This window comes from Triturus cristatus, chromosome 10, assembly GCF_964204655.1.
Source record: "Triturus cristatus chromosome 10, aTriCri1.1, whole genome shotgun sequence".
NCBI classification, from domain to species: Eukaryota; Metazoa; Chordata; class Amphibia; order Caudata; family Salamandridae; genus Triturus; species Triturus cristatus.
Window position 1 is genome coordinate 240,839,947 of NC_140593.1, and position 15,026 is coordinate 240,854,972.

Here is a 15,026-nt window from a genome sequence, read left to right on the forward strand (position 1 = left end):
TTAATCCAAATTAGGTGTACTTGCATCTTTAACTGCTCCTAACCTACGTAAAAAAATGTTGACATCTGCTCTCATGACTCATTGGCACCCAAGAAAAAGATTGGAAATTGTTCTTACCTAAGCTTAAAATCTTCAAATGGCAGTGCTGGAAGCTAGATAGAAAATGGAGTAAGGCCTGTTCTATTGTATATGTCATCACTGGCAAGACTCATCTTAAAACGTGCCATAGAGCTAATGTGGGCCAAGAATGGCAGTCTGGCCAAATATCCAGTTAACTATTTTCTTTCTGCCATATATCTCTTAAAATCCTTCAGATTCCTCCGGCTAAACAGGGCCTTTCTCTTCCCACTGTTCTGCCAATTGATATTGTGGATAGCATTGTTTCTATCATCAATAAAAGAGAGAGATGATTCTTGCTGTTAAGAGACTAATCTGCCATATGTCACCATTTTTGCATTAACCACCTGGCCACTATTGTATCTTAACGGGTTTCTCCTCCATTATTGAGTCAGAAGTGTGATCAAGGTACAGTAGGGTCCCTTTAGTCTTCTCCCTGGTCTATTATCTTTGGGGGCCCCCTGAGAACCCAGATTTTTACATATATTTGCAACTCCCTCATGAATATTGAATTTGATCATCTTCATTGTCACTCTTATGCAGAAGACACCTATCTACATATTGGTTTTGAAGGGTGTACAGCAACATTTGACTATCTTGCCAGCTGCTTTAGAAAGATCAGTTCATAGATGAGCGCAGTGTCAGGATCACCATGTGAGCCATGTCAGGATTACAGCTCCAGTTGTCCTGTCAGCTGTCAGCAGTGTGCAATACCTATTTGTATGACCTGCGGCAGTGACTGGCACAAAGACTTTCTAGGCAATACACCCTGCTGCGACATGGGAAAGCAGCTTTGAACAATGCCTGTGGCTACACCTAATCCACCAGTGCCACTCCTGGCTCCCTTAGTTTCATGGCACAGTGTACGGAAGGGGAAGGGAACTGGCCAGTGAGTTACTGTAGCATGGGCACATACCGATAACCTGCAGCAGGACCTTGGATCTAGAAGGGTGAGCAAGGAAACCCCAGGATGTCATTGCAAAACCTTAAATTGCTATGCTCTTGCCCCGCCATCATCTTGTCATCGCATGACATGGCCACCATCATCTGGTTCTCGCATGACATGAGGAGGAGCCTCAAGATAGAGGTTATGGTATCTTTTGTGATACACCCCCTCAATAAACCCCTGCAAGGAAAGGAGAAGAAGTAGGGACTGGCTGTAGATGTATGCAGTCCTGCTGGAAATCAGGATGTTTACAAGTGAAGACCTACCCAGATGGCCCTCCCAGTAAGAAGGGTTCCTGTAATCACTTTGAAAGAAGATCCGGGACTGGCAGGTGGAGCCGTGTTTTCCTGTTCTTCTATTCAGGCAGGAATACGTTATAGAAAGAGGAGAGGCCCTACCCAGTTGGAGGGGCTAGTAGAAAAGAGGGGAAGAGGAAAGAAGGTTCAGGACTGGCTGGAGGAGTGATGGCTCCCTTTTCTCGTCTATATGCCAGTTAGAGTCCTGGACAGGAACAAGAATAAATATCAAGAGAATCAAGTCCTTACTAGGACACCTCATTTACCCCATGCTTGGGGAATAATATGGAAAAAAGACTCTTGCAATGTGGACTCGGTGTAAAAAAGAAACTGACTGATTGAAAAACCTGGCATAGTGTAATGTGTAGAATACTAATCCCTATTGATTTATACAGTACTAGTTCTCAATAAATCAATAAGATAATCAATTAAGTGGTTGAGAAGTTGAGTTTTGTGCTGGTAAATATCATATCACACAGACTTTCTTAGAGTCTCCTGAATGTCATTGTTTGTTTAGCTCAATGCTGAATGAAAAAGCATCCTGTTATTGCCACAAGGTGCAGTGGAGGCCAGAATTCACTTTGTTCTTTGCCACTTGTAGAAGTCCTTTAATGGTTCTGCTTCTAGGTCCTAAACAAATACTTTAATCTATACTTTAATTCCACTCACTTTTTGCAGAATGCACTCCGGAATCTTCTCTCTGTACTTCTTTCTAACGTCTCAACTGTGGGAGGCTGACAGTTGGGACTTCAGGGCTCTCACCTCTGGAAATCCCTTCCCAATGCCCTTCATCACAAGCCTATCTTTCATCATAAGTTAAAGTCCATCAGTTTGGAATGTATAGGCAATGCTCACCATGCAAACCTAGAGGCATTAGTGTGCTGTGGAAAGATGCTTAATCTAATGTAGTCTTTTTGAAGAGAATGACGCCTACTAAGCCAAGATGGACTACTTCGCATACTCTTCAGACCTTAAATCACCCTTAGTTGCTGAATGACTCCTCCCAACCGAGTTGGGTACTGAATACTCTTGGTTTCAGGTAATTGCTGCAAGATTATTACACCACAGTCCCGATACATTTGACCTAGGCATTGGTTGCTTACTCCAGGGTCATAACTCTGCTGCATACAGACTGATTTTACCCTAGATCATTCAGACTAAGGCACATCTCTCAAAGGCCCTTCCTCTCTCTTCTTGCTTACAAAACATAAGGTGAAAGGGGGGGAAGGAAGTGGTTTGAATTATATTTTCCTTAGTCTTTACTGGCTGTGGTACAGCGAATGACCTAACCCACCTTCTGTTACCTCATTATAGTCATAAATGTATGTGTAAACGCCAGAGATGGGGGAAGATAAAGCATTGTATCCTTTGTTCTGCTATTTTCTGGTGCCATTTCCTGCACAAATTAATGTTGTCTGTCTTGGCTAACGTGGCTATCCATTTTTACATTTATGTAACAACAGTTATGCAAAATTCCCCTTCCAGTCCTGATTGAAATTGAACAGCTGCTACCTTTGTGGAATTACATAGTCCTCAGGTAAATTTGGCAAATTATTCCATGGGGGCGGTATACTAAACTAAATTCTGGAGTCCATAATTGAAACTCAATGAGAACATTTTAAAGCGTTTGACATTCTTTTTTTAAATTATTATTTCTTTTATTGATACATAACAATCAAAGAAATACATGAACATAATGTGTACTGGTGTCTTTTAGACAGGACATTTAACAGCTCCACAGTGCATTTTCAGTAGTACGTATGCAGACATAAATATGCTACATAGTGATGTAACCAGTACCCAAGGCGCATCTGCACCTATGTCTCATCAGAAGTAACCAACAAGTGTGTCATAAGTGGACTCCAAATGTCTTTAAGCCTCGATGCTAGCGGCAATTCCTCCACGTACAGTTCCATTTGGGACCTGCAGTAGGTCAGATCTGACAGCCATTCCCGAGTCCAGCATCTTCTAATAGGGTCACATTGCCACACAGAAAATCTGCATCTGCCGATGTACATCTCACACAGTTCGCATAGTCTCTCAAACCAAATTAACATACTTTAGCAGGCATGTAGTACATTTGGTGCAAATATTTCAAGTATATAATGCGTAAGTTACAATTAGATGTGTGAGTATGCAGCTTAGTACAGCAGAATTTCCAGTCTGCCACCTCTAGTGGTCTGTCAAGCACAGCCTTCCAACTCTCTAGTACCTTGTCGGGGACCTTTGGCTGGTATGTCTGTGCTGAATTACATAATTTCGTCATCACTCGCACTAGTTAGAAATGTCTGCAGTGCATTAAGTGTGAGTGGCTCTTGTGGGAATTGTGAGTAGAACTCGCGTAGTGCAACTCTGAGTGGGTGTATGTAAATGTCAGTAATGGGATGTGTCGTTGAGTGTGAGAAATGTCTTGAAGTGACACAAAAGTCCCATTGGGCTAGGCATCTCCCATAGTTATTAGGCCTGCTCGTGTTGAGCAATCGCAGCATGGTACTCTCCATGGAGACCGAGATTACGGGGTGGTATTGTAGCGGTAACACCGGTTCATATAAGGGGGTTTTCCCTGCTCGCTCTCCTAGTACCCGCCATGCCTTCGTCGTAGAGTGTACTATGCTGATTTCTATGCACGAGATCCCAGCTCTTTTATGCCATGGAATAGCCTGGAGTGAGATGGAATGGGCATAGTCATATTCCACCGCAAGGGGCGGTACATACCCATGTGGCAAATGCCAATAATGTGCAAAATAAGCATGTAATATAAATGGAAGTCTGGCGTGTAAAATCCTCCTTTTGAATATGGCATTGTAAGTATATTCCAACTGATTCTCGGCTATTTACCAGCTCATGTTAATGTTGGCAAATGTCCCCTACGTTTTTTTTTTTAAATGCTGCAGTAATGCAATGAGTATATTAACAAAAGGTTATAAAAACTTAGGCAGGACCACCATTTTCAGAACGGCTATCCTATCAGCTAAGGACAGTGGTAGACGTAACCACCTAGAGACCTGTTCTTCTAGTTTGGAGATAGCCCTGCCATAGTTGCATCCGATTTCCATGTCTGGGTCCCTAGGAATCCATATGCCTAGATATTTTAACAGGGTCTGTGCTCCACACCAATGGAAACTTTAGAGATTACTCGAGTGCTAAGCGTTTGTGGGAATACAACCGATTTCATCCAATTGATATTCAGCCGTGAGTATCTTTCAAACCAGATGTATTCCCAAAAATGTTTGACATTCTTGACCAGCAGTTTGTCTTGCATATGTTTTTTAGCTGTCCACTATTCTGGAATTAAATACAGCAATAGAGTTTCCATCCCTCTGTGTACACGAATGACTGAAAATGTCTTTGGAGGACTGTTATCTTTCTTTGAACCTTTGGTATCTGGTTCCTTAAGAGGGTGTATGTTTTCTGCCATGGCACGTGCCCATACAAAAACTCTCTTTAGAATTTTGACCCCAGTGTACTTTTGCCTGATGTAGGAAGTTGGCTTTGTATATACTATACCAAAGTGAGGTATAGTGTGCACAGAGTCCAGTGGATCCCCAGAGGTTTAGCAGAGGCTAAAGTAGGTACTACCTTACTCTCTTTTGTGGTAGTGTGGTTGAGCAGTCAGGCTTATCAGAGGATAGTGTTAAGCATTTTTTGTATACACTATGAAAAGAAATGATGTCACGCACTCAACAGACTGAATTCAGCCAATTGTATCAAAAATTATTACTTTGTTTTAGTACTAGAACCAAGATTTACTCAGGAGTAGGTAAGTGATCCTTTCAATACAATAATACTTTTCAAGATACAGTGTGTACTAGTTTTGTAGAAGCATACAAGTTACTTTGCAGTAGAGAAAATGGGTCATAAGCTCTTCAGAATACTTGTAATTACTTTGTAGTTACTTTTCTAGTTTGGGGTGAAACAAACTATTAATACAGTCTAGGCATCCCAGTGCATCAGTAAGCAGTTTAACTCTTTTGGAGACCCTAAGTTACTTTGTTGCAGTTCAAGACAGGGTCAACACTTAGAAACATTTTTCAGAGAAAACCCCAAACCCCACCATGCAGTCCTATGGAGAAAAACATAGTGTTAAGTTTGCAGGTAAGTAAACGGTTTTGTAGTTCAGTATCGGGCTGATAGCACTTAAACTGGGCAGGGGTCAGGTAGGTAAGAAGAGTGCACCCGCCAAGACACAGGCGGCTGGGTGCAGAGGTCAAAGGAGAGGTTAGGCTCAATGCGGTGCTATGGAGACATGGGGCACTCTGAAGAGCACCGGTCACAGGTAGGTACCTGCGGTTTCTGTGTCGGGCCCAGGGATGAAAGGTAAGCACAAAGGGAGCCACAAGTAGGCACCAGCAGCGCACCTCCAGCATCACACGGGCGGCAGTGTGCAAAGTAGGAGTCTGGCTCCCAGTGGAGATCAATGGAGGACGTCCTCTGGAAGAAATGCTGCAGGCTTGGAGCAGGAGGCTAGATGAAGGCGACCACCAGCTGTACAGTTAAGTTGGATAGCTGGGTTGCACCTGGGCACTGTCAGCGTGGCTCACCAAAGTCAGGGGGTGGGGGATGCATGGGTACCTTTTATTATCAGGTTTCCTTAGCTGGATTTGATCGTGCGTGCGTGGAGGGAGGGACCCTTTGAACAGAGGCTACAGGCATCGAGGAGGGGTCTTGTAGAGTTCAGTCACGAGTGCAGGCAAGGTCAGGATCACTGGGGAGACGTCTCAGGGTAAGTGATTCACTCTGATGGTGGCATAATACATGCTGCAGCCCTCGGAGTCCTCTCTGGTCACAAGGTCCTTGGTACCAGAAGTGCAAGGTTCTTACAGGTGGCCCAGAGGGGTTCCAATTGTGGAGACAAAGGTACAGTTTTGGGAAAGAACACAGGCCCTGGTAACCTGATTGGCAGGGACCCAGGGCACACTCAGTCAAGTTGGCATCCGTTATTTGTCAGAAAGTTGGGGTCAACCATGCAAAAAGGGGAACTTTCCGACATCTGAGGGCCTATGATGTTTAATCGTGTTTCTGATTGTTAGATCTTTTATTGCCTTCTCTGTCCATGAAGTCTCATAAACTCTTACCAATGTGGAATAGGTTTTTCCACTGGCATTTCTCCTAAAAACCTCTGACTCTGTAGCTCATATTGTACTGTATTATTGTAATTGCATGTATGTAGTGCTTACTACCTCTGCTGAGGCATTAAAGCACTTAATGGCAGACCGCACGCTGCTCCGGAACCCAAGGTTAGTGGGTAATCTTGTCCTCTCAAGAGAATCATTCAGTGCATGTACTTTAGTTTCTTTGTGGTGGACTAAATTAATAGAAGTTAGTTGTCCCCCATTAGTGGAAAAGTATGCAGGTGGTTGGTGGGATTAATTGATATGCTAGAAGAGACAGGGTAGTAGGTTGCACGGTACAGCTTTCAAAGAAGAAGTTGTGATTCTTGAAATAATGAAATGAAATTAGGGTAATTTGCAAAAATACAGTAATATACAGTAAGGCAAACATGGATGTTACTGAGCTGTGCTCAGAGAGATGGAGCATGCAGGGGATGGTAAATAAGAAGAAGTTATTGGGAAAGGAGAGGGGACAATTAGAAGTTGTAAGTTCAGGCGAGTTCCTCATGAAGGTTTTCAGAATATAAAAGAGGCTTTTTTTCTGAGGATGCTAAACTCAAGAAATAATCCTTGTTTGTGTATGAGTTAGTGCTGTATTGGTGCTTTGATAGGGGCTAGAGTCTGATGAACTGTCTGTCCCCTGCTAGGCAACCACTAGACCACCGCTTCAGCAAGGACAGCAGATCAGTGCAGGGGGTTGAATCTTAAAATAATGGGTGGATGCATGTATAGGGAAATATAGAGAGCGTTAGGTTGCACTCAAAGAGAGCAGTAATCTCATGATCATAGCAACACGAGAGGATATTCAAGGTGAATAATTCAAACCTCTGTAAATTCTGAAGTGGATATCTTATGATGGCCACCCTTAAAGGCTCGTATGGGTGGACGCTCTTTTCGCCATTTGGCAGCGAAGCGCTGGAACGCCCTGCCTCTTAATCTCCGCCTAGACCCCTCGGAATCCAGCTTCCGGAAGAATTTAAAAACTCTCCTCTTTTCAAGATAGTCGTGCCTACTCCTCACTACTGCTCTGAGTCTCTCAGCTGTAGCGCGGGGACACGCTTTCGAGCGTTACCAAGCGCTTTATAAACCTCCCTAATAAAGTTTGACTTTCAGTATTATTTAAAAAAGCAAAGTAGGATCTGTTTGGATGCCCCTGGTTTGTCATGGCACAAAATGAGTGAGAGGACAGCTCCCTCAACCAGTGGAAGTGTATTTCCCGCATTCCTGTGGCTGGAGGGTTCAAAACCAGAAACTGAAGTAAGGAGCTTGGATGAAGGCCCCCCTTTATAGATTCTATAATATTTTGTTATCAAAGGGTTGGTTTATGCTTCCCGAGTACTGTTATTTGGTTACTGTTATTTGGTGGATGGTAGAGGTGAGGGTGGGACTGTAGTTTCTGTTGTTGAAGATGTGTAAGTGATTCCAACATCCAGCTTGGATAGGTTGGCATGATGTCTGGTGGCTCCTATGAATGAATATCACATATACCAGGGACACTGACTTTATCACTACTTAACATATGCAGACAGACGCACATATGCATGCACATCCTTGAGACTAGCTAATTTTTTACACCTCTCTCCTGTGCCCTCTAGGATCACGTCCATTTAATATAAAACACAAAGAAATGCCAGAAGAAATTGATTACACTTCCAAAAATGGATGTGCCAAGTTCTGTGTATTACGGAATGCTTTGAGAGACTAAAACTATGTGAAAAGAATGGATAATGTATAAATTGACTTGGTCAAATTGCTTACTCAATTTTTTGTAATTTTCTTACAAGTTTGTTTATTTTTGATAAGGGACTAAAAATATTCTTCAAAAGACATATATTTTTTTATTGGATGAAAGCATATTAATTAAACCTTAACAAATGGAATATCAGTAGCAGACTATGTTAAGAATCATGAGCACATAGATACTTTACTTAAATGTGGTGTTAATATAATCCCTACTAGGGACCTGGCCATTTTATATAATATTTGGTGTTGTCTTTTTGTTTTCTTAGGAACCTCAAAATCTGATGAGAAGGTGGATCTCAGCAAAGACAAGAAACTAGCCCAGTTTAACAACTGGTTTACGTGGTGTCATAACTGTAGACACGGTGGTCATGCTGGACACATGCTGAGTTGGTTTAGGTAAAAGCCTTCAAACTTCAACACTGTTCTATTTAGATGTTCTCTTTTTAGATGTTTAATGGGAAACCTTGAATGTTTTTTTTAATGTTATTTAAAGATGATAATTTAAAAGGTTTGCCACAGCTATGCACCTTTATTAACCTAGAAAAACAATGTTCTACAGAAAATTAATAATCATGTTTCAAAGTTGAAACTCAGGAGTGGCCTAAGTCACACTTCTGGACTATTTTATGTAGTTTCTGGGGCACTTTACAGTCATACGACTTTGTTTCTGGTATACTCTTGTACCATAGTTGTAAGAAATGTAGTTATTAATTGAGCGGGGGTAAGTACCGAGCTCAAGTAATAACCACAATCCTTGTCAGTGTGAACCACTAAAGTCACTAAATAAACCCAAGCTGAACCCCCTGGCAGTTAAGGCACAGAATAGATGTGCTTAACTTAAGAAAATGTGTAAAGCACTTAGAAGTACTAAAACAGTTAAAAGTTTGAAAACGCAAAACACAATAAAAATCCCACTCTGATATACAAGAATAGAGAATATTTTGTTGCACAAAATGACACCAGAATGTGAAAAATCCAGTAAGGGGAGCTGGCGATAAGAATTTTTTTAATAAAAGTAGCTCCAAATACCCTCAGATACTAACAGCGGTCATCTGGTTGTGCTTGACTGGTACCTAGGTGCAATTTAAGGCCTACTGTGATGGCGCATGGGTTGGATACAGAGGCCAAGTTTGTCCCAGTCAGGAGTTTTACCTTCTGGCATAGTCTCTGAAATGGTAGTCCAAAATCCTTAGCAGTGGAAGGCAGCAGGCTGTGGCCGATAAGGGCTCCATGAGGACTCCGTGAAACCGTTAACTTTTGGCTAGAAAGCTCAGAGCAGGAGAAATTCAAATCTGTGCCTAAGAAAGGTTCCTCGCGGTTGGGTTATTTTTGGCACCTTTGCCCAGTTAAAATTTCTACCATCGCATGCTTTTTGGTACTCTGATTCCTCTAGCAGGGCAAAGCTGTCGAGTTTATTATTCAACCATTCACTTTCACTTCACCTTGCGCCGTCCCCTGCTGATCGCACCTTGTCACTTGCGTCGCCGTCCTCGTGTCACGTACACCTTAAGCACCAAGTACAAGTTCGGGTTGTCTTTGTTATATTGAATTTTCGTGCAGTGCTGTTACAACTGTTCCATCATTCTGCTTAATTAAATTGTTGTATGTCCCTTTGTATTTAATTCATCCAATACAATATAATTTTTTCTAACTGTAATGTTGTATACATGCATTTTATTTGTCTAGATTGAATGATACCAGTTGAGATTACTTGTTGTTCCTTATATTACCCCTGTCTCAACGAGGTCTATGGGTTTATGCTCCTGTTGTTTATTATAAAAATACATGATAAATAAGACATACCGTGTAGCAACAGAAGTAAAAGGGCCAGTCCTCATGGGGGATTACAAATGAAGACAAGGAGGTACTAAGGAGGGACTAACAAGTCTATTAACAAATCAGAAGCCAGCATTTCCAACAGACAATGAAACAGGCCAATGAAAAATATGGGTGGAGAGTGGGCAGAGCTTCAAGTCTATACTTTAATACAGCATGCCTCGTATAGCAGCACATGCGCTGCCCCGGCTCAATCTAAAATGAACCAGAAACAAGCATTCAGCGTTCCATCCATCATCTCCTTGTGTTTGCTTTGTTCGCCTGAAGTTGGCAGGGTATTCCCAGACGTAGGTCCCTTGCTCACATTGCCATTGGATTTAAGCTAGCCTGGCTGATGAGGGCTGTTAGCCCAAAACCGGTCCCAGGATGCTTGTTTCCGGTCCAGGGAAGACAAGGCTTGGCTGGAGGTGAGTGTCTGAAAAGTTTCAACACTCCGTCCATCATCACCTTGTGTTTGTTAAATTACTAATGACACTCTTGGCAGCCCCCCCCTCCCACCCGCCTTCAGTATTCTCTATTATTTTTCCTTTTTTGTCCTATCGCATGAGCTGTGGCACATAGACAGTTACAGATGTTTCTGGCCAAACCTAAAAAAATGTGGCTTCATTTGGCATTCAAATGGCCTTGTTTAGTCTGTGGAGTTTCCATCCACATTTGCTCAATGTAGTTATTGTCCTTTTTAGGTGGCAGCACAGCTGTCGCTATGCCATATGTGATCAACCAAAAAAGAGGTTTCAGGAGCTCTGCTGAGAAGGGGCCTTGACTGTGCCCCATGTCGAACCCCATGAGTACAGATTTTCATTGGGCAGAAGTTGTGCACTTATGCTAAAAAAAGAATGTTTTTGATGTACTTTCTGCATAGTGGGAAAGCTCATGCTCAGTACAGCAGGACTGATTTAGTGATAGTGATAAGCTAATGATCATGGTCATCGCTATAGACCTAATCTGTTTTGTATTTGAAGTTATGTCAACGGTAATAGGCCTGGTATATTTATTGTGTAAAACATGTTAAGCCAATAGGCGTTTAAAATTGGATTGTTAATACACTGTGTTAAGGCTGCAGTCCGGTATTTTGTTACATGGAAGCTCACTAAATTCCATAATAGGCAAGGGATTTGGTGACATCCTCTGACAAACCCAGCGTGCCGCAGATTTGCATTGTTGGAGGGTTGTATATTGGTTTACCTACTGTAATGCTGTACATATTTATAATGGTGGGACTGTATGCCTGATGGGTTGCCTTGTGAGAATGCTAATGCTCAATACAGCATGCCTGAGTTGGTTATGGGTACAAGTCAACTTAAAAGGCTAAAGGCCTGATTAGTACATTGACAGCATTATGTCTAATACCATAGGTCTGATCTTATTATTATGAAAAGGTAAAGCAAAGGCAGTAGGTCTGATATATTTGTTAAGAAAAGCATTTGTAAAAGCCAAAGTATCATGTTTTGTTACTTTTAGTAAGCAAATGGTTTGGTGGCGATTCACCAGCCCCCCCCCCCCCCCCCCCCCACTCCCTTGGCAAATCCAGGGGGACAGAGATTTGCATTGTGATAATCCTTGCAATGCTCTTAGGGCGACCAACAAAGTTTAGTTTTCAGAAGGCTTTTGTACTAAAAATAAGAACTGAATATTCCAACATGAATTGTTGTTTATGCTTTAAGCCCTCAATTTAGTTTGAATAATAAACTGTTCATGGGTCGAGTTAATTATTGAATATTAACAGGTTTTTGACTGCTTCAATAAAATTGAATTAAAATATTGCAAACTTGTACGTAGACCTTTTTTAATTTTTAAATGATCCATTAAGTTGGTACGGGCCTTTGACTATCCTTGTGGAAAAGAAGTTTTTTCCGGTGGATGCTCTGTTAAATCTAGCAAAATAGGAAAATAACCAATCAATTTTGGTTTAGGCTACTACAACACTACTCACTCTAATGTGTATGCCCAACATTATGTTTTTCAGGGATCACAGTGAGTGTCCGGTGTCTGCCTGTACATGCAAATGTATGCAGCTAGATACTACAGGAAATCTTGTACCAGCAGAGACAGTGCAGCTATGCAGCAGCATTTGAAAAGGACATCTCTACAACGAAGGGCTTTTTCCTGGACATCATCTTCGACCTTTACACATACTTCCGAGCAAGTCACCCCTAACGTTTTCCAGATAGGAGACAATATCTCACCATAACTCAGTAGTTCGGTGTGCTGTTGGTTTTCATCCACACGGATGAAAATTGTGCCTTGCTTTGCCATCTGGCTCCCTGGCTTGAAGTGGGTATTTTAGCAGACCTGTTGACATATGTTCAAAGCACTCTACAAGACCAGCTGCAACGATGGGTACTCTGTGAGCCCACATTGAGATGTTAAGCAATAGGATTTACTATTCCTACTACACATACAGTGAAGGATAACTCCAAGTCTTTCATGTGGCGAAAAAATACAATTAGGGAATATTTAATTGGCAAAATGTTTTTCATAGGTATTTTTCTTAACAAATTTTAAAAGAATTGGAAAACCGTTGGGTCGATATTTGAATACGTAAGCAAGATTACATAAAGTAGTATATATATTTGAATATTGTCCTCTGAGTCATAAAATATTGCCCACATGTATCTGTATTTGAGAATAATGCATAAAGGCACCCTGGAGATTTTCTACAACATTAATTTTCCATATTGGCATGAGTGTATTGAGCTATGACTTGGGAGGTTATTTTAATTGTTTCCTTAAACTAATCATTGTGGAGTATGTTTTACCAAAAGGAGGAATTTGGAAAAAAGGGAGGGACGGACGGGGTGCCCCATGGCAGTGGTACTGAAATCTCCATCTTTTTCCCCACAGGGTTTCTGCAGCCACATGTGCTAGTGCGCATGTCTCTGTAAGTGAGATATGCTTCTTTATTTCTTTAGTCAGCCCACACCGTATATAAGCAGATCTATTCTGCTTCTCCTTGGTTGCTCTTTCATTGTGAAAACGAAAGGTATTATTTTGTTGTAAAATATGTTTCTCATGCAGTAAATCAATTTAATGATAAGTGGACTAAGTAGATTTTATTTTTTAATGCCTTGCTGGTGCATGAGACAAATAGTGCTATATAAAGTTTCATTTCGAACTTATGTACATTCGTTATTACATCCACTGAAGTGTATCACAACCTCCGTATAATCATGTGTAAACTAAAGTATTTTTTTTTAATTGTGCACGTAATAAATGATGTGCACTCAACCAGTCGAACTTTGACCTGCAAGAGAAATAATAATTATTATTCAGTTGAATATTTCATTTAGGCTGCTAGTATGTCTTGGTATTAAGTTGAAACCAAACAGAAGAGTGGAAGCAGCTGACCCTTGCAATGAGTGAAGCTTGGCAAGGACATTCTAGTGTGTTTCCATCCCTTAGTTCTATTTTCCACGCTGCTGCCCATTACAACTTCTTATCCTGGCATGGGAAAACATTTGTACCAATCAGCCTTTAATATTTTTTTTTATTTTTTTTTTTATATCAGAGACGAAAATAATCACGCAAATTCTCTTCCTCCGTTGTAGCTAGTCCAGCACTTTCTTATTAATGTCATGTAGTCGCAGGACAGAACTAGTTATCCTTACAGTCTTTCGTAACCCTGCGTAGTCTACGGTCTTTCATAACCTCCTTCCACAGCTTCCTTCCTCTGAAGCTGTGGGAGGAGGTAAGAACACTCAAAGTACTATTCATTTATAAGCACCCACTCTGGATTTAACAAGCATTTGCAATGCAATAGGTCTCGCATTTACGCGAGTTTGAGCTATTGGAATTGTAAATGACAATGAGTTTTATTTATGTTTTGTTTTTTAAAACATAAAAGGCATTGTCATTTACAATGCCAATGGCTTAAACTCTCGTAAATGCGAGACCTCACCAGTCCAGTAGCTCCAAAATGTGGGTATCTTAGTGGGCGCTATATTCTTTACTACACCCGCACACAAGCATGCCAATGGTGTCAGCAAGCACAGAACCTAGGTGCCACGAACGAGAGCTTTGTGGGCGATTGCGCACGCGGGCTGCTCCACACCTTTCCTTTTACGAGCGAGGGACACCACACAGGAACCTCAACTTACAAACTCTGCCTCTTGTTCAGAAGAATATGTTACGTGCGGCACTCCTACACGAGCACTTGTGAGGCAAGACAGACTCTAAGAAGGGTCGAGCAGCAGAGGGCACGAAGGTACTTCTGCAGTCAGCAAAACCGAAACACGTGCATGTGAGGGGGTTTGGCCAACAGCAACAATCCTTGCATCATCCCCGTCAATGTTTTGTCAAGCGCCCTCTGCAAATTGAGGCCAGTGCACGCGGGACATGCTGCAAGGGGTGACGTTGATATAGGCTGTAGTCCGATGCGCTAAAACGGCACGCAGCACAGGATTAGAGAGATTGGACTCCAAACGACGAACACGCTGCGCTGGGCTTCCAGGCAGATAAGACACCCTCTGGTTGCCCACTGTAACCCCCCCCCCCTGCTTTTGGCATTTGGTTGGCAGTGTGGGTGGGTAGGGACTGTACTCCCACAGCTTCCCGTTCCAGTAGCCCATAATAAAATTGATCAACCATCTCATGCAAGGTGTATTCCTGGACTTGTTTTTTTTAATCATTATTATTATTTTTAATTGTTTAGTTCAACAGGATCAACTGTAGAGAACCTGGATTGCAAATTCCAGAATGCAATAGGTTGCAAACTAAAACACGGAAGTGGAGTCGCCTGTTAGCCCTACTTACGGTTGGTGTATTTTTCCCATGTTGGGCTGCTGGGGCCGGGGCAGATGACTAGGACATCAAGTGACCACCACACACGTGGTTAAAGCACCTCCCGCGCCTGCACCACGCGCCTCCCAAACATACTTCCACTTCCGCAGCATTTTCCCCATGCAATTTCCCGGGCACACGTGCCAGGCGCGCAACACCCATTGGGCTGAACGGGCTTCAGCCCCCCCCCCCCCCCCC

The 15,026-nt window shown here is 42.2% G+C and overlaps 1 protein-coding gene across 3 annotated transcripts in view; it reads left to right on the forward strand.

The window, feature by feature from the left end:
* The window catches only part of MIOS (meiosis regulator for oocyte development), a 154,496-nt gene extending 141,410 nt beyond the window's left edge, over positions 1–13,086 (forward strand). For all 3 annotated transcript variants that reach the window (XM_085630881.1, XM_085630878.1, XM_085630880.1), the window contains exons 10-11: positions 8,480–8,609; positions 12,016–13,086. In XM_085630881.1, the coding sequence (XP_085487007.1) occupies positions 8,480–8,609; positions 12,016–12,124 (239 nt within the window). In that variant the 3' untranslated portion in view covers positions 12,125–13,086. The remainder of the gene's footprint in view (positions 1–8,479; positions 8,610–12,015) is intronic.
* The last annotated feature ends 1,940 nt before the right edge of the window (positions 13,087–15,026 follow it).